Source organism: Lissotriton helveticus, chromosome 1_1 (genome assembly GCF_964261635.1).
Source record: "Lissotriton helveticus chromosome 1_1, aLisHel1.1, whole genome shotgun sequence".
Taxonomy (NCBI): domain Eukaryota; kingdom Metazoa; phylum Chordata; class Amphibia; order Caudata; family Salamandridae; genus Lissotriton; species Lissotriton helveticus.
The window spans coordinates 81,183,692-81,207,367 of record NC_136057.1 but is presented as its reverse complement, the minus strand read 5'-3'; the positions used below and the strand labels follow the sequence as shown (position 1 = coordinate 81,207,367).

Below are 23,676 nucleotides of genomic sequence, written 5' to 3'. Positions count from 1 at the left end.
AGAAAGTGTGGCACTGGTTTGGGCTTGTGAATAATTTCCATGTGTTTGTGTATGGAAAGCCCGTCACATTAGTGGCTGATCCCCAAGCATTGTTGATGGTATTTGGCAATCCCACAGCAAAAATGCCTCCTCGAATTGAGCATTGGGGATTGAGGTCACAAGAATTACAACTAAACTATTCTTCATCGTCCAGGGAAAGATCAGAAACTGGCTGATTATGCCCTGGTACCCCATCTAAGACAGTGGAGGATTACATCAAATTTATTGTGAAATCGAGGACACCAACTGCCATGTCTTTAGAGCAAATTGTCACTGCCACAAGCCAAGGTAGTGGCATGTCAAGATTGAAAGTTGTGGAACCAGTATTCTAGACCTCTCACTAATGACAGCGAGTATATGAAGTTCAGAAATGTAAGAGATAAACTTTCAGTAACGCAGCAAGGCCTCATTCTGCAAGGTACATGGATTGTTATTCACCAAAGTCTCTGACAACAAGTAGTCGAATTTGACCAAGAAGGAGATCGAGGAATAGTTGCCACTAAGAGATCTCTCCGTGATCGAGTCTGGTTTCTGTATCTTGACAAAAGGGTCAAAAAAGAATTGAAGACTTGTCACATATGCAACTGTCTTTCATCTCAAGTTTGTCAGCAACCTTTGATTATGTCAGAATTGCCACATCATGCTTGGGAGAGAATTGCTATTGATTTTTTTTATGGCCCTCTGGATAATGGACATTATCTTCTAGTTATTGTTGATCAATACTCCCATTTTCCATTGGTAGAAGACCTTTCATCCACTACACATGAGCAGGGTTATTCAAAAACTAGATGGCATCTTTGTGTCATGACTTGTACCTGCAATCTTAAAATCTGACAATGACCCGCCTTTTAATAGTCAAGAATTCAAAAATGTTTTAAAACACCTCAATAAAAAGCATCAAAAAAGCACTCCCCTTTGACCCCAGGCCTCATGAGTACTCTAAAGAAAGTTGTTCAGCATTCTGCATTGGGGAAGCTCGACCTCGAAGGTGTTTTGAACACTATTCTTTGAGGTTAGCATTTGACCCCCTCACTCACCACAGTGGAAACCCCTGCAACTATCATGTTTGGAAGAGTCATGACAACCAAGCTTTCCCAATGGAAGAGGCTGGGTGTGACCGGGGATACATCTGCACGCTGATAGGCTTCTTCGGTTGGGAGAGAGGTGATTCACACTTTCATTTGAATAGGTTGTGTCCTGCCATCCCTCAAAGGGCTGATTGACCCCCTACTGATCGTCTGGAGCCAGGAATGGACTGCAAGGGATTGTTGCACTCTTCTGAGGGTTCATTTGAAGTAACCTGTTCATCAAAGACATTTTTGAGTATATGTACTGGAGTTCTGATCCCATGTTTTTAGATGTTATGTTATGTTATGTTATGTTATGTTATGTTATGTTATGTTATGATAGACATTTACTAAAGCGTGCAGCTGCCCCAGCAAAGGGGCGTCCCGGCGCTATCAGATTTACATACACCAAAGAGAAAGAAAAAAAAAAACACCCAGCACAGCGCTGACAAACCCAAACCTATAGTCTATACTGATGCAAACAGGAAAGTTTTAATAGCTTTTCGAAATGCCAGCAAGTTCTCCATACCGCGGATAGATAACGGTAGAGAATTCCATAGCTTGGCAGCCAGATGGCGAAATGAACGCCCTCCAGCCCTGCTACGTTTGAACCGCGGGACAGTCACCAGTTGCTGACCCAAGGAGCGCAACTGGCGGTGAGGGACATACGGGATCAAAAAGTCACACAGAAGCGCTGGGCTACTCGTCTTTAAGATCCTGAAAGATAGGCAAAGGGCTTTAAACTGGATCCGTTTATAAATCGGAAGCCAGTGCAGCCCTTGAATTGTAGCCCCAGCTGGGCAATGGAGAGGGAGACCTACCAAGATCCTGGCTGCCGAATTCTGAGCTCGTTGTAGTCGCCGTATCTCTGCTTTATTGGCCCCCAAAAGCAGAGAGCTGGCATAACCTAAGCGAGTCAGAACGGTAGCTTGTACGATGAGCTGACTTACTCCTGAGTCAAAAAATTTCAAGAGGGGTTTAAGACCTCTTAGTAGTCCTATACAGGTGGCCGCAACTATCTTAGTATGGGTCTGAAAACTAAGCGTAGCATCCATCCAGACTCCAAGGTTCTTTACCTCTGCCTTAGGCCTGGGCATAGGACCAAGGGGCGCCGGCCACCAGTGTTCATTTCATAGAGCAGCCTTCTTACCCACCAGCAGAACTTCAGTTTTGCTAGCGTTCAGTTGTAAATAGTTTTCTGTCATCCATTGAGCCACTGCTGTCATCCCTTCTCTGAATCTGGTAGCCGCTACTGATGATCCCTCAGCTAAGGTGATAACAAGCTGGGTGTCATCCGCGTAGGACACCATCGTCAGGTCCCAACCTTCCGCAACAGCAGCCAAAGGCTGTACATAAAGGTTGAACAGTGACTGGCTCAATGCTGAGCCCTGTGGTACCCCCTGGCCGATAGAGTGGGATTGAGAAAGGAACGGTGGGGCCGACACACGGAAGGATCTCTCCATAAGGAAGGACCTGAACCATTCCAAGGCCGTACCGATGACCCCTGCTGCCTCCAAACGATGGAGCAGGATGCGGTGTGAATCCGTGTCAAAGGCAGCGCTCAGGTCTAACAGTATCAGCGCTGCACTTTGACCGGCATCCAAAACATTCCGAAGGTGTTCCGTGGTGGCTAGCAGGGCCGATTCCGTGCTATGTCCCGGACGAAAACCGTTCTGTGACCGGTCAAGAATGTTATGGGTACTCAAGAATTGTGACAAGGTGTTATTAACGTGGGCTTCAGCTATCTTGGACGCCCAAGGAAGCAGAGAAATTGGTCTGAAATTCTCAGGTTTTGAAGCGTCTAGCATAGGCTTCTTAATAATAGGGGACACATAGGCCTCTTTCCAAGCAGCTGGAACTATAGCAATGGAAAAGAACCGATTCAATATTTGACATAGCGGCTGCCGAAGCATCGACAATGACTCAATAAAATGGGGCGGCCTGATTGGATCAGACGGGGAGCCCGATTTAATTCTACCCCCCAGTCTGGTGAGTTCCATCTCCGAAATCTCTGGTATAACTGATAACGTAGGACGGATCTCCTCCCTAACAGAAGTGCGGATGGTATCTGGGACTCCTTGTGGAAAGGATTGGTAGATCTTTTGCACTTTCTCCACAAAGAAAGTTGCAAGTTCCTCACAGTGTTGTGTAGATGTAACACTCAAACGGGCCGCTCTAATGCTCCTTAGCTCATTAAAGATTTTAAATATACATTTAGTTGGATTGGGGCTCAACTTGATCTCCTTCGCATAAAAAGCCGCACGTACAGCACAAATTGCTTTATGTTAAAGCTTGACTTTTGACAAATAGATAATTTTCTCTCCATCTAGGTATTCCCTTCTCCAAACCTGTTCCGCTTTCTTGCAAGCTTTCCTTAGGGTTCTCAAAGACTCATTGTACCAAGGGCTCGATTTGGACATACGCCCCTTGGTCCATTTTGCAGGGATAAGGGAATCTAAGGCCTTTAGTATCCAATCGCAAAACTCTGTATACGCCACCTCAGTCATAACTCCTGGAGGATTAGGCAAAAGGTAAGCATGAAACTCTTCTAATCTTAGTTTGTGCCATGGGCGTTTCAGGACCCTGTTATCAGTGTCCAGTCTATAAGCGTCTGGGATAGATAACCCTATTTTATCAGGAAATGGTCAGTCCATCCCATGGGTTTAGGGACAGCTATGTTCAAGGCTGAGATGTTAGAGAATACTGGATCTAGTGTATGACCAGCTATGTGTGTGGCATCAGACACTCGTTGCTCCATCTGCAGCGCCCCTAGATCCGCTAATAAAGTACCAATAGCACTGTCCTGTGGCATATCAAAATGGAGGTTAAGATCCCCCAGAATCGTAAAGTTGGCTGAACCCCCTACTAATTCACACGTCACATCCAAAAATGCCTCTATGAACTTGGCAGCCGGTCCTGGTGGGCGGTAAATATACAATCCAGAGAAAGTGAAATGCGCGTTAATGTCCACCCTAAAACGGGCGCATTCACAATCTCTGATATTCTCCTTAATAAAAGAGCAGGGGTACTGCGATTTATATATTATCGCAATGCCACCTCCCCTAGAGTCCCGGTTTATAGTAGTGATCGAATATCCCGCAGGGAGGTAAGGTTAGGCATGGCTATCATGTCATCCGTAAGCCAGGTTTCGCATATAAAAAGAATATCGGGGAGCTCCTCAGAGATAAAATCATGGATTTCCATGTGATGTTTGACCAGCGACCTCACGTTAAGTTGATATATTTTGAGCTGAACTAGGTGGGTTCTATTCCCTGCTACACTAGCAAACTCAGGGGTAGGTGTGCAAAAATTGCAGATAGAACATTTCAGATCTGTACCCCCCATATGTGACGTGAGCTTACTGCACTCCCCAGTACCTGGATTTAAAGATATAAGAGTATCTCTCCCGTAGCAACAAAGGTCGCCCGACTTTGGCCCAGCGGGTTTGGCGAAAGGCGACGCCCAGGCGCGGACGGGCGCAGACGGGCTTGCCTTTGGACTTGTAACCAGACACTGTTGGCTTTACAAACTGCTCATTGCCATGAGGACTGCTGTGCTGCCAGGAGCAACCATCATTTCAACTAACTGCCTTTTTGTGTTGACCTGCTGCTGCTGGGCTGCAGGAGGGACTACCAATTTGCAACCTAACTGTATGTGCTGTCTGCCACCTCCTTTTGCGCCCCGAAGTGCTCTCCAATGGTTTGTGAACAGCGTTGTTCTGTAACATGCGGCGGCCAGCATTCTGAGGCTCATTCCAGCCAGCCTTGCCCTCTGGTTTTTAAGCGTATACTACATGAGGCTTCCAACGTCTTGTCCCACTCCTGAGACATGACAACATTGTTAGCAAGTTACAGATGCCCTGAGGACAGTGACCCTGCACCCACAAAGGTACTGTGAGGCGGGTTGGGTCCAGAAGAAGGGTAAAGCCGCCCTGCTCTCCTTCACGGGTGGCTTAGTTTCCCTTGGGCAAAGAGACGCGGTTCAAGCGGCCCCGGCAGATTCCAAATTCGCAAGAGCGTGAGGGGCATTTCTTGTTCAGCATTGTCTCTGCCCTGGAGATGACCTCAAGAATGGCGCAGGGCCGTCCAAAGAGGAGAACTGGTGTAAGACTCAAGCTCAATTACTGTTCAGCGTTTAGTAGGTGCTCCTGCGCCGTACGTTTGGTTTCTAAATGCAATCACTTCAACCACGTTCACTACAGTTACCGTATGAAGTGTAATAGGAGCACAGGTTCGCTGTGACCTGTTTTCATAGTAATTTGTGTTTTTCTCTGTCAAACATGCATTATTTGCACTAACTGTGATTTAAGTCATTTTGGTCTCGTTTGATGTACAATATAGAATCTATTTTTACATAATCCTGCGTGGATTCCCTTTTGTGGTTTACTCACTGTGTTGCTGCGCGAGTGTGTTGCACAAATGCTCTGCACATTGCCTCTTTAAACTAGCCTGACTGCTCTGCGCCAAGCTACCAGATGGTGAGCGCAGATTATCTCAGGTGTGTATCTGGTTTACCCTGACTAGAGTGGTGGATCCTGCCTGGCTTAGGTGCCTACCCTGGCCAACCAGAAACTCCATGTCCAACAGTGGTTCTTGTGAATCACTTGATTTCCCAGCATGCTCCTGTTGCAGAACCAGGTCACCACACTTTGTGGAGGAGGACTAGCCACCATTTGTGTCTCAAAGGGAAGTGTGACTCTTTTTCCTAGAACATACACTTTTTTTCTGAATTTTAACTTTTCACTTCTCCATATTATAACAATGCAGCTTTTTCAATAATATTTTCTTCATGTAATTTTCAATGTTTTTTCTATTTTGCAGCACAACAATCACATCTAGAAAGTATGAATGGGAAAGAAAGCCATAAAGGTTCCGGAGGAAAGATGAATTTTACTCAAAATATCTACTTAAAAAAACAGCGCAGAATGCACATGAGGGAGAGACGCTTTGCTTGTAATGTGTGTGACAAAGGATTTATCAATGAGACACTTCTTGTGAGGCACAAAATAGGACACAGCAGCCTCAGGGCATATCCCTGCGAAACGTGTAAAAAGTGTTTCACTCAAAAGGCAACTTTTTTACAGCATCAAAGAACACACACTGGAGAGAGGCCTTATCACTGCACAGAGTGTTCCAAGCGCTTTGCTAATAAGAAAGGCCTTGTACGGCATCAAAGCGTACACACAGGAGAGAGGACTCATCAAAGCGTACACACAGGAGAGAGGCCTCATCAAAGCGTACACACAGGAGAGAGGCCTCATCAAAGCGTACACACAGGAAAGAGGCCTCATCAAAGTTTACACACAGGAGAGAGGCCTCATCAAAGCGTACACACTGGAGAGAGGCCTCATCAAAGCGTACACACAGAAGAGAGGCCTCATCAAATCGTACACACAGGAGAGAGGCCTCATCAAAGTGTACACACAGGAGAGAGGCCTCATCAAAGCTTACACACAGGAGAGAGGCCTCATCAAAGCGTACACACAGGAGAGAGGCCTTATCACTGTACTGTATGTGCAAAGAGCTTCACTCAAAAGCAAATTCTCCATGAGCATCAACGCATACACACAGGAGAAAAGCCTTTTCACTGCACCATGTGTGAGAAGAGCTTCAATCAAAAGGCAACTCTACTAAAGCACAAACTAATACACACCGGAGAGAGACCTTATCACTGCACTATGTGTGAGAAGAGCTTCAATCAAAAGTCAAATCTACGAACGCACCAACTAATACACACCGGAGAGAGACCTTATCACTGCACTGTGTGTTCAAAGCGCTTTGCTCATAAGAAAATCCTTGTACAGCATCAAAGTGTACACACCGGAGAGAGACCTTATCGCTGCACCATGTGTGAGAAGAGCTTCAATCAAAAGTCAAATCTACAAACGCACCAACTAATACACACCGGAGAGAGACCTTATCATTGCACTGTGTGTTCAAAGCGCTTTTCTCAAAAGGTAGGCCTCGTACGGCATCAAATTGTACACACACGAGAGACACTTCATCATTGCACTGTGTGTTCAAAGCGCTTTTCTCGTAAGGCGACCCTTGTTCTGCATCAAAGTGTACACACAGGAGAGAGGCCTTAATAATGCTCTCTGTGTTCCAAGCGCTTTGCTGATAAGGGATCCCTTGTACGGCATCAAATCGTACACACAGGAAAGAAGCTTTAGCACTGCACTGAGTGTTCCCAGCGCTTTGCTTATAAGGGAACACACACAGGAGAAAAGCCTTTTCGCTGCACTGTGTGCGAGAAGAGCTTCAATCAAAAGCGGCATCTACTACAGCACGAACTAATACACACCGGAGAGAGACCTTATCACTGCACAGAGTGTTCCAAAACATTTTCTCAGAAGGCACACCTTGTACTGCATCAAAGAACACACACAGGAGAAAAACCTTTTCGCTGCACTGTGTGCGAGAAGAGCTTCAATCAAAACGCAAATCTACAAACGCAACAACTAATCTAATTTCTTTATAAATGTGCTGAGCGTTTCTCACTGCTAGTTGATTCTATTGTACCAACGGAATATAGGATTCATTTACCACCTCTCTCATGCATTACATGAGGGCACAGCCTCAACGCTCTCACACCGCCTTACAAAACACACACTAAACTACTACTTACACGTCACCACAACTTTGAGCTCACAGCGAGGGCTCTCAGCACTGCCCCCTATTTGCAGATGCCAAAGTCCTAAGAAATCGAAGCCCGATGCCCCTCTGCAGCGCAGAGGTACTCGCCTCTCGGAACGGACTTGCTTCCATCTTCAGCCCAGGTGCTGCTCGCTCTTTGTGGTGTGTGATTAACGTTGGAACTGCAGAAAAAAACGTGGGCTCTTTTCCCTTCCCATCATACCTTTTATCACATATGTTTAAGAGTTAGTAGTTGAACTGTGTTTATTGCAGATGTATGTAGACATCATTTCCTAAATAAATCCTGCTGTATCTTGCATTGCAATGGGTTCGAGTCAGCATTCTTTGCATTTAAGATCCCCTCCTACAGGGCGCACATTTATTTTTGTGTCGCTCTGTAAGCTCTACAGCACTCAGGCTTCGGTAGTGAAGAGTGCTGCCGCAACCAACTGCAAAGCAGCTAACCCACCAAGGAGCCCCGTAGCTATGAGTGCCGCCAGCTATAACTTGATTTACCTCTTGTAAGGAGTAAGTACTGTGTCCAGACAGATTTTTAATTTCTTTTTTTCATCCCAGCCCTTTTTTGCTTTCCTCATTCAAAGAATGCAAAATACAACATGACGTAGGGCAGGATGTACTAGCATCAGGACATCACAGAATACCCTTTTTCCTAATTGTGATTCTCTCTGAGTCGCAATTTGGAAATTGGAAATCCTAATGTATGAAACTCTTTTGAGTTTCATTAGCGATTGCTAGCGAGTGACAAATAGACCTACCTTGTGTATATTAGTGTGGTAGGTCACAATTTGAGACCCATTAGGAATCACAGCTATCACAGAGATGGCAGCCTGCTGAGGTCAGCAGACCACAATGTCTATGATTGGTTTTAAATAAAGCAGTCTGTTTATTTTTTTTTTAAATACAGCCCGTTTTCCTTAAAGGATAATGGGATGCATTTAAAAAGAAAAAAAATAAGCTTTTTCGTTTAATTTTTTAAGAGTAGGCAGTGGGGTCCGAGGGACAGCCGCCTGGCCTTAAAAATATTCGTTTTCCATTCTTTAAAGGTCCCGTACCTATTTGCAAATGGGTTACCACCTCCTGCAGGGAGTCAGTAAAACTTGACCTTAATTCGGTCGCAAAACTTTCATACAGCCCATTCAGATTCAGTAAATGGAAGAAATGCCATAAATACGCCCCTTTTAAATACCAAATCGCAAACACTAATTGCAAGTAGGTAGCGTTTTACTGAATCACAATTTGTATTTGGTACATTTATGAAAGCATTTTTGCGGTTCGACGTTTCCGACTGCAAAAATGCTTTGTACAAGGGGCCCCTAATGATTTACTCCCCCAGCAGGAGAACTAGCCAATAGGGTACTAAACTAATGGTGCAGCGCCAGCTTTGCACGTGTGCAGCAACAGTGGTGGCATGAGCACCGGCACTTTAGGTTATAAAAAAACCTAAATAATCACAACAAGCATTCATTTATTTGTGCCCCTCATGATTGAAGATATCTCTTTCAGCCTTAGGCTTGGAGATAATATTTTGTTTGAAGTCCATGTTCGTGTTTTCCCAGCGGACGGCAGATGCTACTGCTGTTCTTGGTCCATTCATCACACACTCCTGCTGGTGCTTGCTGACTCAGAATCAGAATCAGAAAGTACTTTATTCGGTTAAAATCATTAACCATGAAAGTAACAACATGAAAAATACACTATATACAAATCTAGCTTAAAACACACAGTATCATTATATATCATTTACAGTAATAGTTTTCCGTAATTTCAAAACATATTTAAAATAGCTTAAAAGTACCACAACAGTAAAAACTGTATCCATTCTCTGACATTCTAGGAAAGCTAAACAACATCTGTTTAAATTCATGTCTTTAAGAAAGGGGATTAAGACTTTTCGGCGAGGCATAGTATAAAATTTACAAAAGAATAAAATGTGAATATCGGATTGGGACGAGGAATCATCACAGGGGCAGGTTGGTAAATTTCGCGACCATAAGTTCATTTTTGGGAAGGACAGGAGTCTAAAAACAAGATTCAATCTGAAGCGGGTTAAAAGAAATCGATCATAATTTGACATCAACAGGGTCAAATAGGGCTGTACTTTTACACCAGTCAATATTAAATTATGCGAGGCAACTGTCTTTTTACTGGCTTCTGCTCTTCTTCTTTTATCCTCGAGGTAATCCAAACTCAGTTTTTTCAAAAATCTTCTGGGTACAGTTCCCATAGAGGATGGGTCCTCATAATATTCGCAGTGTCCAATATCCAACATAAATTGCTTAATATATGCTAGCCATTTGACAGTGCCCGTATTTTCCATATTCAATATATCCTGTATCACAGCCCGATTAACTACACATTCATTAGTAGTCCATACTCTGTGCCACAAGAGAATGGGCTGTATTCTAATTAAGTCTGATACGTGGGGTTGACCCAGCTCCATATGACAAATATAAGTTGGAACACTCTGCGGTACAGCTAAAACATCCCGCAGGAATTTGTTTTCAACAGTTTGTAATGGGTCAATATTAGAAAAGCCCCAAAGTCCCGCACCATAGAGGGCTACGGATGTACATGTGGCGTTGTATATGGTCAAGATTTCTTTTATTGGTTTATTTCCCAACTTTTTCAAAAAAGTCTTAAGGGCCATTATAGTTTTTTGGAACAAAAGAGTTCTAGCCTTTATAGCACTTAACCATCCCTGAAATGAAATGAAATAAAATACCCAAATAGGGGAAAAAAGAAATATTTTCCAAGGGAACGTTGTTTAAAAACATACTTTTCAACTTTTTTCCAGATTTTGTACCACAGTTCATGGAGTATGTTTTACCACAGTTAATTTTCAGATCTAAGCTCAACATGAACTTTTCGAAGGATAATGACAATTTCTGTAAGGCCAAGGGGGTACGAGCCATTAGGACGGCATCGTCCGCGTACATGAGCGCAGGGATCAACCACTTCCCCACCCTAGGCACATCCCTGCACTCCTGTAGGAGACGATGTTCAAGTCCATTAATGTAAAGAAGAAATAGGAAGGGGGCCAGAACACACCCCTGGCGTACTCCGCGTCCCACCCCAAATCTTCTAGTACATTCTCCCCCACGGCCATATCGAACTGAGGCTGTGGCTCCTGAGTATAAGTCTCTCAGAAAGCGAATTATGGCGTCATCGACGTCTAGCCCTTTCAAAATATCCCACAATTTAGTGTGTGATACACAATCAAATGCCGAAGACAAATCAACGAACATAAGATATAACCGTTCACCTTTAACCCTTATATATTTTTGTTGGATAATCATTAAGTTTAAACATTGTTCAACGGTACCCATACCTTTCTGGAAACCGTACTGTAGGTCGCTCATTATTTCATTTTCCTCCGCCCAATTCTGGAGTCTTGCCAAGATTATTCTACCGAGAATTTTTACAGATGAATCAAGAAGGGAGATTGGCCTATAACAAGCACAATTTTGTCTCTCACCCTTCTTATAAATCGGCACAATTATCGAGGTAAACCAGGATGAATGCAAGCCATTAGCAAGAGCGGCATTAAAAAGCTGTACCAACATGGGACCCCAAATCTCTATATTTGCTTTATATAAATCTGCAGGAATCCCGTCAGGGCCGGCAGCCTTGCCACCCTTCATTGCCTTCAACCCGATTAAAACTTCCTCCAGGGATATCACCAACTTTTCCTCACCCATTGCACCGTTCACAGATTTAAAAACATTTGTAGTGTAAGGAGCATCCTGCGAGCTATATAAAGTTGAAAAGTGTTCCACCCATTCTTCTTCGGTAATCGCTGTCTCTATACGAGCCTTATGACTGTCAAAGAGGAAGGGGGTGTTAACTGCCCTCCAAAAAGCAGATGCATCCTTTGACTGTGCAGCCTCGCAGAGTGCTTCAAGGGCCTCCTTTTTTATGGCATTTTTCCTATTTTTCAGGGCCTTGTTATAGGTTTTCCTTAACCCTCTTATTGCGAAGTGATCCCGGGGAGACCTGTGGATAGCATGTTTCAGATCACTTAGTGCCCTGGTACAAGCGGTATCAAACCAGCTTTTAGTACGCCTAGTCTTATTTTTTAACTCCACCCACAGACTTTTCTTAATTTCGATAGCTATTCTATCAAAATGCTCTAAAATCTGATTAGAGTGAGACGTCTCCCCTAGGCAAATAGAGAAGCTATCTGAACAGGTATTTAACAGCTTTGCAAGAAACATTTCTGGCATGACCTTGCCCCATTTTAGTGTATACCCATTTTGCCTTCCCAGACTCACATCAGAGGCGATATATGGAATAAGAGTGTGTTCAAGATGTCCATAAAAAGGGTTCTCAACCTCTAATGATAGGGGCAAATGATCACTTGTGGGGTTACTCCAAAATCTCTAAGCTATTGATCCTATAGCTATAACTATTTGATACAAGAATAAAATCAATAGTGGACATGGCTCCTCTGCCAATAAATGTAGGTTGAAAAGGAGTAGGGTTCTAAGCTATTTCATTTGCAAAACCCAAATCATACATAAATACTAGTTCATTAAGTAGATCCCCGATCAAGGAATGATCAAAATGTGTTAGATTTATATCTTATTCTAACATTAGGCCACAAATCCCCTTTTTTCCCTTTGTACAGAGTGGACAATTAAAATCTCCCCCCCATAAAATTACCATTTCCTTATTTGATTTATCTATTTCATGTTGTATATTTTCCCTAAGTATTCTTAAGGGATTCAGTATCTCGTCTTTTGGGATATTATTGTAGAAATTTATCAGGATTACAATAATTCCCTTTATGCTTAGGGTTATTAGTTGATAATAACTAGAATTAGACTTAAAACTTACTTTCTCATATTTAAGCTTATTAGAAAGAAGTGTTATTAGGCCTCCCTTCGCACGTCCATGTTGACCCCCTGTAGGAGAGTAGGGTCTGCTATCCTATGGTCACCCCAAATTTTTGCTTTTTGCTTCACTGGTTTTCGACTACTGAGGCTGTGGGCCTGCTGATCAGACCCCCAGCCTGCTGTTCTCTCACTAAATTACTGATACATGTGCTATAGGTACATACCACAATTGGAAATGGACTCCTTGTCAGCCCCTGTATAATGCACTATAGGTGCCCAGGGCATAGGGGCCACCAAGGCCTACCAGGGGCTGCAGCATATCTTTTGCCACCCCTGGCTGGTTCTTAAATTGACACAACTGGCTGATCACTCAGCTGGGGTAAGGTGGTGTAATCACCCCTTGCTTAGATATAGTATACCTATATCTAAACCTATATCTGGACACATATTAACCTGTGAGCCACTCCTATGGAAGGCCTCATCAATCCTGGAGGCAGAGTGCGTGGTTTCATGTGAGATGGAGCTCTAGCATGAGCTGAGCCTGTCTGCAGCTGTCGGGAACAACTCCCTAAGCTGTTTCAGGATAATGCCATACCATATACTCTTAAGTGCCTTATAATCCTCGCGGTTATATAGCAACTTTGGTTTGGCTTTATCAAAACATGTCGTGTAAGGTGTCATACGATTTGGAATACTATCCCCTCGCCAGTTCTGGCGACGGGGATAGCATTCCACCCCTCTAGAGGGGTAAGACATGTTACTTTACTTAAATGCGGTTAATTTCTAAAAGGGCCTTAGATCCACAAAATGGATGCCTCTGCCACAGACACGGGTCTGGACCCCTGCAGCTGACCGAAACTCAGCCAAATGGGGCCTGGACAAAGGGTTTCCTGTCGCAGGGGGGTTTTACCACCCTCCAGACAGGAGATAGTGGATTGTAGCAGGGAGGTCTGAAAGAAACCAGACACTGCTTGGGGCGCACAAGGCTGCCCCTTGCATAATCCGGCCAAACCGGTTCTGGGGCACTCCAGCCCTCGTGCCAGGGCGGCCTGGATCAAAGGAAGGGGGTGTATCCACCCACTTCCTGGGTCCCACCCATAGGGGGGGACCTAGCAGGTAATCACGCCCCCCAGATTCGAATAAGAGTGGGAGCAGTGCCAATGCACTTTAGATTTCCTGAACGAAACATAAGAAACGAAACTCTGGACCCTTGGACCTCCTACTCAACGTGGAAGCCCGAAGAATCTCCCTTGTGGTCAAGGAGTGACCACCCTGTGCAAACAGGCTCCATCCAGCCCTCGACGTCTACTTTGTTGCAGTTCCCGCCGGAACTCGAGCGACAGAGATCGACGAGATCAAGCTTGCCTGCCTTCCAACAGCCCGATCCACAGTCCCTGCAGAGCTGAGACCCGTGGAGGCGACCGGAAGCGTGGGGCACGCCATCTTGAATTGACCACGAGACGCTGACCGTGCAGCCCACGAGTGACCCTCGAAGCTGTACACCGGGGTTTGAGAAGCCCCCACCCTGAGCCACTCTTGCAACGAAGTTCAGCCCTCCACACTCGACGAGTGCTGCGTGGGGCCCTTCTGCTCCATTTGGCTCAATGCGTTGGCCCGGTCACTTGCCAGCTGGCTAGTGGTCCCTGTGCCGACGAAACTACGAATACGACTTGTGAATCTGGTTGCTCCAGATCTAAACCAGCTCCCCTGAAAAGGAGCCCCCACTCTGACCTTCCTGGTTCGAGTGAGAAGCAATCTCCCGGTTCCGCGTGGATTGCTTTTGCCAAGTGTTGTTTGCTCCAATCTTGAAGCCAACAGCGCCGACGGCGAGAGCCTGCGTGGGACAGATCGTGACCTGCTCCTGGACGTCGCAGATGCCCCAGAGCCCACGTGACAGCGGAGAGAACCTCCTCGACGACCACCTGATTGCGCCCGACATTGCCTGGTTCCGTCCTGGTTCCACCCTGGTCACTGCTGAGTGACCCAGACTCTGTCCCCTCTGCTTTCAGGTACTCTTCGACTTGAGTCCACCCTTGGACTCCACCGGACACTTCACTTTCACCCCGCCTGCAGCCCTTTCAGCTTCAAGCACCAAGAGCCTGCGTGACGAAACCCGACTCAACTTCGACCCTGTGCACCCGCTTCCTGTGGGTGAGGTAACTTTGCTCCGCCGGTGTTCCCACACTGGTACACATCTCTAGGGTCTGTGTCTTAAGTTTTGTTCCTCTAGGTTCAGCGGAAGTGCCCTTAAACTCTAACTTTACAACTTTTACGCACCATTGGTTAACATTGGTGCATGCGTGCGCTTTCCGCACTGCTCCCGAATCCCTTGGGCCGTTCCCGACTTCAGCATTGCTTGTCCCGACTGCTCCCAGCGATTCCCTAGGCCCTAGGCCTAACCACTGCTCGAGTGGCATCTCTTATACCACTTGTTTAGTATATGGTTTGAGTGGCCACCCGCCCTCATCCATAATTGTGCAACTTTGTATGTTTAAACAGTGCTTTTGATTTAATGCTTGTGCCCCTTTATTCATAAAGAATACTGGGGATTGTTTTTAGTAATAAACACATATATTTTTATAATATATACTTGTGTGGTGTCCTTTCATTTGATATTACAGGATTGTATGTGGTAAAACAGCTCGCTTAACACGACCTCTTAAGTTAAGCCTTTAGGCTGCTTAGTCCATGCTACCCCTAGGATAGCTTGTCTAATAAGGTTGACTTACAACCAGACACCAAAAGGGATTGTTTGGTCTGATAACAGGTGGTTCCAGAATTGGAAACATCACCTATCAGGCCAACTTCTCACATTGGTGAGCAGCGGTGCGGATTTGAGCTTGCTGTTGTTTTACCATTGCAATCTTTTTATCAAATTGAAAGATCACATCAAGTACCTCTAGGTACATATAAATCAAAAGCTTAGCATATTAAGTTCTACTGAACTTAGTAGTTGTAGATTAAAGGGATTAGCACACCCTGACTACAACTCACTAGCAAGGTACAGTAGGAAAACACTTAGTGTAGGTAAGTGCACCACTTACACCTCACTAGCAGTCATGTCTGACACAGGAAAAGCCTCAGGGTCTGCTCCTGTGACAGTTGACCTTACCAAGGCAACTTCCAGCTATGACAAATTAACCCGAAAGGACTTGATTGCCCTGTGCATATCAAGAGGGTTAAAAAGGGGCAGAAGTCCCACATGTCCTATCCTGATAGCCATTCTAGAGCAGGATGACTTAGAGAAGGGAAATGAAGCTCCCTTAGAATCAGGAGATGGAGTGAACCCCCCTGTAACTGATACCCCTCAAGAGGAAGGAGAAGAGGAGGAAGAAGAGGAGGAGGAGGGCTCAGACGTAGAGGACCCAGAAGATCAGGATCAGAGGGGTAGCCAGGTCCAAGTTGCCAGGCTTAACCAGGCCAACTTAGACCTACTGGGGAATGGAGAGGGCCAGCACCTCCCCAGATCCCACCATGTCATTCTCCCAGGCAACAGAAGAGTGAGATCTCCCTCAGGGGACTCTCATATTTCTAGTGCCTCAAGAGAATCTCAGAGAGGCATGACTGCTTCTCAAAAGCTAGAGCATAGGGCCAGAATGAGGGCTGTCAAACTCCAAATAGAGAGGGAGGAGGTAGCCTTGGCTCAAGCTAGACTTGCCTTGGCAAGAGAGCAGAAATTGTGTGGCTTAGATGCCACTGGTGGCAGCAATCTTCCTAGAGAAAAAGACACGGGCTATGATAATAGAAACCTGACAAAAATTGTGCCCCCCTACAAGGAAGGGGATGACATCCACAAATGGATGACTGCTCTGGAGAGAGCCTGCATGGTACAGCAGGTTCCTCAGGATCAGTGGGCTGCAATTTTATGGTACTCCTTTTCTGAGAAAGGGAGGGACAGGCTCCTTACAGTTAGACCTGAGGATGCCAAAAACTACTCTGTTTTGAAGAGTGCTCTTATTGAAGGGTTTGGCCTAACCACTGAGCAATACAGGTTGTTGTTCAGAGACACCCAAAAAGCACAGACTCAAGACTGGACTGATGTCGTTGAGTGTGCCACTAAGGCTTTGGAGGGTTGGTTGCAGGGAAGTAAAGTTTCAGACTATACAGGATTGTACAATCTTATGATGAGAGAACAGATCCTTAATAACTGTACAAACCAGCTGTTGCATCAATACCTTATTGACTCTGATCTGACCTCTCCCCAAGAATTGGGAAAGAAGGCGGACAAATGGGTCAGAACAAGGATTAAGCAGAAACCCCAGAACCAAGGTGGTGACCAGAAGAAAACAGACCAGAAGGGTGGAAATCAGAAAGATAAAGAAAAAGACCAGAAGTCTTCAGGCCCCCAAACTAATAGTAAGGAGGGTGGTTCCCAAAATGGAAACAAGAAGAAGAAGAATAAAGGTCCAAAGACACCTTGGTGTAATACCTGCAAATCAGTTTCACACTGGGGCAGTGAATGCACTAAGGCAAATCCAGTCTCCACCACTCCAGCTCCTAAAGCAACTGCAACCCCTAGTCCAGTAAGCAGTGGTGGAACACAGTCCAAGGGTGTAGCTGGGTTGACCGTGGGTATTGAAGTAGGATCTGGCCTAGTCAGAACCCCTACTCAGGCAGTTCTCCTATATGATGTGGACATAGATTTGCCCACTGCAGTGAGTCCCAGTAACCTGGGCAAATATAGGCAGACGCCTTTAATTAATGAGAAACTGGCTCAGGCCTACAGGGACACATGTGCCAGTGTCACAATGGTGACACCTGACTTTGTGGACCCTGGACAGATTGTACTAGGTGAGAGTTACCTAGTGACCAATGCAAGCAACTCCACTACTTCCCATAGTGTGGCAGTTGTGAACTTCTCCTGGGGAGGGGTAAATGGCCTAAAGAAAGTTGTTGTGAGTGCAGACCTTCCAGTAGACTGTCTGTTAGGCAATGATCTTGAAAGCTCAGTTTGGTCAGAAGTGGAGTACAGGACTCATGCAGAAATGCTAGGGATTTCAGAGCATGTCCTTGCAGTGACAAGGTCTCAGGCTAAGAAGTGCCTTCCTGAACCAGTGGTGGATCTTGGAACACTAGACCAACCACAACCCAAGAGAAGGAGCAAGAGAGGAAAGGCTGAACCTTCCACCTTGCCCCAGGTTGAGGATCAAGTTTCAGAGGAAACTGATTCTGCAGTCCAAGAGGAAACTGTCTCTGAGGAACTTGAACCTGACCAGGTTGAGTTTCTGGGGACAGGGGGACCCTCAAGGGCAGACCTGAGGCAGGCTCAATTAGATTGCCCTTCACTTGAACCCTTCAGACAGCAGGCTGCTGCTGAGGCTGCTGGGGATGCCCAAGGTACCCATACTGTGTATTGGGATGATGGACTCCTTTACTCAGAGGCTAGAGACCCCAAGCTCGGCATGACCAGGAGGTTGGTTATACCTCTGCAGTTTAGGGGGTTCCTTCTTACCTTGGCCCATGATATTCCCCTTGCAGGACACTTAGGCCAGAACAAGACGTGGGACAGGCTTGTTTCACACTTTCACTGGCCTCATATGTCAGAAAATGTCAAGGAGTTTTGTCGCTCCTGTGTCACTTGCCAAGCCAGTGGTAAGTCAGGTGGCACAACAAAGGCCCCCCTAATACCACTACCTGTGGTGGGGGTTCCCTTTGAAAGAGTTGGAATTGATATTGTGGGTCCAATGGACCCCCAAACAGCATCTGGGAACAGATTTATACTGGTGGTAGTGGATCATGCCACCAGGTATCCAGAGGCTATTCCCCTGAGGACCACCACAGCACCTGTGGTGGCAAAAGCCCTCATTGCAGTTTTCTCAAGAGTGGGCTTCCCAAAGGAGGTACTATCAGATAGAGGCACGAACTTTATGTCTAGCTATCTGAAAGCAATGTGGAAGGAATGTGGAGTAAACTACAAGTTTACCACCCCCTATCATCCACAGTGCAATGGGCTTGTGGAGAGATTTAACAAGACCCTTAAAGGCATGATAAAAGGACTACCAGAGAAGCTCAGGCGGAAATGGGACATTCTTTTACCTTGCCTGCTCTTTGCTTACAGAGAGGTCCCACAGAAGGGGGTTGGCTACAGCCCTTTTGAACTTTTGTTTGGCCACCCTGTGAGGGGTCCATTGTGTTTGGTGAAGGAAGGATGGGAGTTACCTCTCAAAAAGCCCAAACTAGACATAGTGGACTATGTACTTGGTCTCCGCTCCAGGATGGCTGAATACATGGAGAGAGCATCCAAAAACCTGGAGGCCAGCCAAGAATTACAAAAAGCTTGGCATGACCAAAAGGCTGTACTGGTAGAGTTCCAACCAGGACAGAAGGTGTGGGTACTGGAGCCAGTGGCCCCAGCAGCACTCCAGGACAAATGGAGTGGACCCTATCCTATCATTGAGAAAAGGGGAGAAGTCACCTACTTGGTAGACTTTGGAACCCCCAGGAGCCCTCACAGGGTAATCCATGTGAATCGTTTGAAAGCATTTGTGGACAGGGAAAACATGAGCTTGCTCATGGCCACAGATGGGGAACAGGAGGAAGAGAGTGACCCTCTCCCAGATCTGCTTTCCCAGAACCCTCATGATGGTTCAGTTGATGGAGTAGCCTTGGGGGGCAGCCTCACTGACCAGCAACAGGTGGACTGCAGAAAAGTTTTGCAGGCCCACAGACAATTGTTTTCACTCACCCCCAGCCAGACTGACTGGTGTACCCATGTGGTGGACACTGGTGACAGTCTGCCTGTGAAGAATAAGATCTACAGGCAACCTGACCATGTCAGGGATTGCATCAAGGCTGAGGTGCAAAAGATGTTGGAGCTTGGAGTGATTGAGCCATCAGAGAGCCCATGGGCCAGCCCAGTAGTCCTGGTGCCAAAACCTCATACCCAAGATGGAAAGAGAGAAATGAGATTTTGCGTGGACTACAGGGGTCTCAATGCTGTCACTAGGACAGATGCTCACCCCATTCCAAGAGCAGATGAGCTCATTGACAGATTAAGTTTCTGAGCACATTTGACCTGACAGCTGGCTACTGGCAAATCAGACTAGCTGAGGAGTCAAAAGCCAAAACAGCATTCTCTACCCCTAGTGGACATTATCAGTTTGTGGTAATGCCCTTTGGTTTGAAGAATGCACCTGCCACTTTCCAAAGGTTGGTGAACCAAGTCCTTGCTGGGTTGGATGACTTTTGTGCAGCATATCTAGATGATATTGCTGTCTTTAGCTCCACCTGGGAGGATCACCTGATCCACCTAAAGAAAGTTTTGGAGGCCCTGCAAAAGGCAGGCCTAACTATCAAGGCTACTAAGTGCCAGATAGGGCAGAGTAAGGTTGTATACCTGGGCCACCTAGTAGGAGGAGGTCAGGTTCAGCCACTGGAGAGCAAAATCCAGACCATACAGGACTGGGCTCCTCCAGTTACCCAGACACAAGTCAGAGCCTTCTTGGGCCTGACTGGGTATTACAGAAAGTTTGTGAAAAACTATGGGTCTATAGTGACACCATTAAATGACTTGACATCCAAGAAGATGCCAAAAAAGGTTCAGTGGACAGTTAGCTGTCAAAAGGCATTTGATGACCTGAAGAAGGCCATGTGCTCTGCACCTATCCTGAAGAGTCCTGACTACTCCAAACAGTTCATTGTACAGACAGATGCTTCTGAGTTGGGGGTGGGAGCTGTGCTCTCACAACTTAATCAAGATGGTCAAGACCAGCCCATTGCTTTCATTAGCAGGAGGCTGACCCCTAGAGAGAAACGTTGGTCAGCCATTGAGAGGGAGGCCTTTGCTGTGGTTTGGGCCCTGAAGAAGTTGAGGTCCTACTTGTTTGGAACTCACTTCCTAGTTCAGACAGACCATAAGCCCCTCTTGTGGCTCAATCAGATGAAGGGTGAAAATCCCAAACTGCTCAGGTGGTCCATTTCCCTACAGGGGATGGACTTTACAGTGGAGCACCGCCCAGGGACTGACCATGGTAATGCAGATGGTCTCTCCAGGTACTTCCACTTAGAACATGAAGACTTATCTGGTCAAGGTTAGTTTAATGTCCCTGCGTTTGGGGGGGGGGTTGTGTAGGAGAGAAGGGTCTGCTATCCTATGGTCACCCCAAATGTTTGCTTTTTGCTTCACTGGTTTTCGACTACTGAGGCTGTGGGCCTGCTGATCAGACCCCCAGCCTGCTGTTCTCTCACTAAATTACTGATACATGTGCTATAGGCACATAACCTAATTGGAAATGGACTCCTTGTCATCCCCTGTATAATGCACTATAGGTGCCCAGGGCATAGGGGCCACCAAGGCCTACCAGGGGCTGCAGCATATCTTTTGCCACCCCTGGCTGGTTCTTAAATTGACACAACTGGCTGATCACTCAGCTGGGGTAAGGTGGTGTAATCACCCCTTGCTTAGATATAGTAGACCTATATCTAAACCTATATCTGGACACATATTAACCTGTGAGCCACTCCTATGGAAGGCCTCATCAATCCTGGAGGCGGAGTGCGTGGTTTCATGTGAGATGGAGCTCTAGCATGAGCTGAGCCTGTCTGCAGCTGTCGGGAACAACTCCCTAAGCTGTTTCAGGATAATGCCATACCATATACTCTTAAGTGCCTTATAATCCTCGCGGTTATATAGCAACTTTGGTTTGGCTTTATCAAAACATGTCGTGTAAAGTGTCATACGAATTGGAATACTATCCCCTCGCCAGTTCTGGCGACGGGGATAGCATTCCACCCCTCTAGAGGGGTAAGACATGTTACTTTACTTAAATGCGGTTAATTTCTAAAAGGGCCTTAGATCCACAAAATGGATGCCTCTGCCACAGACACGGGTCTGGACCCCTGCAGCTGACCGAAACTCAGCCAAATGGGGCCTGGACAAAGGGTTTCCTGTCGCAGGGGGGTTTTACCACCCTCCAGACAGGAGATAGTGGATTGTAGCAGGGAGGTCTGAAAGAAACCAGACACTGCTTGGGGCGCACAAGGCTGCCCCTTGCATAATCCGGCCAAACCGGTTCTGGGGCACTCCAGCCCTCGTGCCAGGGCGGCCTGGATCAAAGGAAGGGGGTGTATCCACCCACTTCCTGGGTCCCACCCATAGGGGGGGACCTAGCAGGTAATCACGCCCCCCAGATTCGAATAAGAGTGGGAGCAGTGCCAATGCACTTTAGATTTCCTGAACGAAACATAAGAAACGAAACTCTGGACCCTTGGACCTCCTACTCAACGTGGAAGCCCGAAGAATCTCCCTTGTGGTCAAGGAGTGACCACCCTGTGCAAACAGGCACCATCCAGCCCTCGACGTCTACTTTGTTGCAGTTCCCGCCGGAACTCGAGCGACAGAGATCGACGAGATCAAGCTTGCCTGCCTTCCAACAGCCCGATCCACAGTCCCTGCAGAGCTGAGACCCGTGGAGGCGACCGGAAGCGTGGGGCACGCCATCTTGAATTGACCACGAGACGCTGACCGTGCAGCCCACGAGCGACCCTCGAAGCTGTACACCGGGGTTTGAGAAGCCCCCACCCTGAGCCACTCTTGCAACGAAGTTCAGCCCTCCACACTCGACGAGTGCTGCGTGGGGCCCTTCTGCTCCATTTGGCTCAACGCGTTGGCCCGGTCACTTGCCAGCTGGCTAGTGGTCCCTGTGCCGACGAAACTACGAATACGACTTGTGAATCTGGTTGCTCCAGATCTACACCAGCTCCCCTGAAAAGGAGCCCCCACTCTGACCTTCCTGGTTCGAGTGAGAAGCAATCTCCCGGTTCCGCGTGGATTGCTTTTGCCAAGTGTTGTTTGCTCCAATCTTGAAGCCAACAGCGCCGACGGCGAGAGCCTGCGTGGGACAGATCGTGACCTGCTCCTGGACGTCGCAGATGCCCCAGAGCCCACGTGACAGCGGAGAGAAGCTCCTCGACGACCACCTGATTGCGCCCGACATTGCCTGGTTCCGTCCTGGTTCCACCCTGGTCACTGCTGAGTGACCCAGACTCTGTCCCCTCTGCTTTCAGGTACTCTTCGACTTGAGTCCACCCTTGGACTCCACCGGACACTTCACTTTCACCCCGCCTGCAGCCCTTTCAGCTTCAAGCACCAAGAGCCTGCGTGACGAAACCCGACTCAACTTCGACCCTGTGCACCCGCTTCCTGTGGGTGAGGTAACTTTGCTCCGCCGGTGTTCCCACACTGGTACACATCTCTAGGGTCTGTGTCTTAAGTTTTGTTCCTCTAGGTTCAGCGGAAGTGCCCTTAAACTCTAACTTTACAACTTTTACGCACCATTGGTTAACATTGGTGCATGCGTGCGCTTTCCACACTGCTCCCGAATCCCGTGGGCCGTTCCCGACTTCAGCATTGCTTGTCCCGACTGCTCCCAGCGATTCCCTAGGCCCTAGGCCTAACCACTGCTCGAGTGGCATCTCTTATACCACTTGTTTAGTATATGGTTTGAGTGGCCACCCGCCCTCATCCATAATTGTGCAACTTTGTATGTTTAAACAGTGCTTTTGATTTAACGCTTGTGCCCCTTTATTCATAAAGAATACTGGGGATTGTTTTTAGTAATAAACACATATATTTTTATAATATATACTTGTGTGGTGTCCTTTCATTTGATATTACAGGATTGTATGTGGTAAAACAGCTCGCTTAACACGACCTCTTAAGTTAAGCCTTTAGGCTGCTTAGTCCATGCTACCCCTAGGATAGCTTGTCTAATAAGGTTGACTTACAACCAGACACCATAAGGGATTGTTTGGTCTGATAACAGGTGGTTCCAGAATTGGAAACATCACCTATCAGGCCAACTTCTCACACCCCCCCTCAGCTGAAGTGAAGAAGGTTCTATACCCACTTAAATACACCGGTTCCGTGGTCCAAGTTTCTTGAAGGACCACGACATCCCGCTCATTTAGGATTATCTCCCAGGATGGGTTATTTATCTTATTCTTTAAACCTGCTACATTCCAGGATAGGAATGTACAGGAATTCCCTTTTTTGTTACTTACTTCCACTTCTACCGTGGAGGTTCTACCGTGGAGGTATCACAGTCTATCTCCTTACATTGAGGGCTAACTCTTCCACTG

At 46.6% G+C, this 23,676-nt stretch overlaps 1 protein-coding gene across 1 annotated transcript in view; it reads left to right on the top strand.

Annotated features, from left to right (window-relative positions):
• The window catches only part of LOC144767744 (uncharacterized), an 80,363-nt gene extending 73,169 nt beyond the window's left edge, over positions 1 to 7,194 (top strand). The window contains exon 3 of the mRNA XM_078651130.1: positions 5,927 to 7,194. Within this exon, the coding sequence (XP_078507256.1) occupies positions 5,927 to 7,194 (1,268 nt within the window). The remainder of the gene's footprint in view (positions 1 to 5,926) is intronic.
• Positions 7,195 to 23,676: the final 16,482 nt, after the last annotated feature.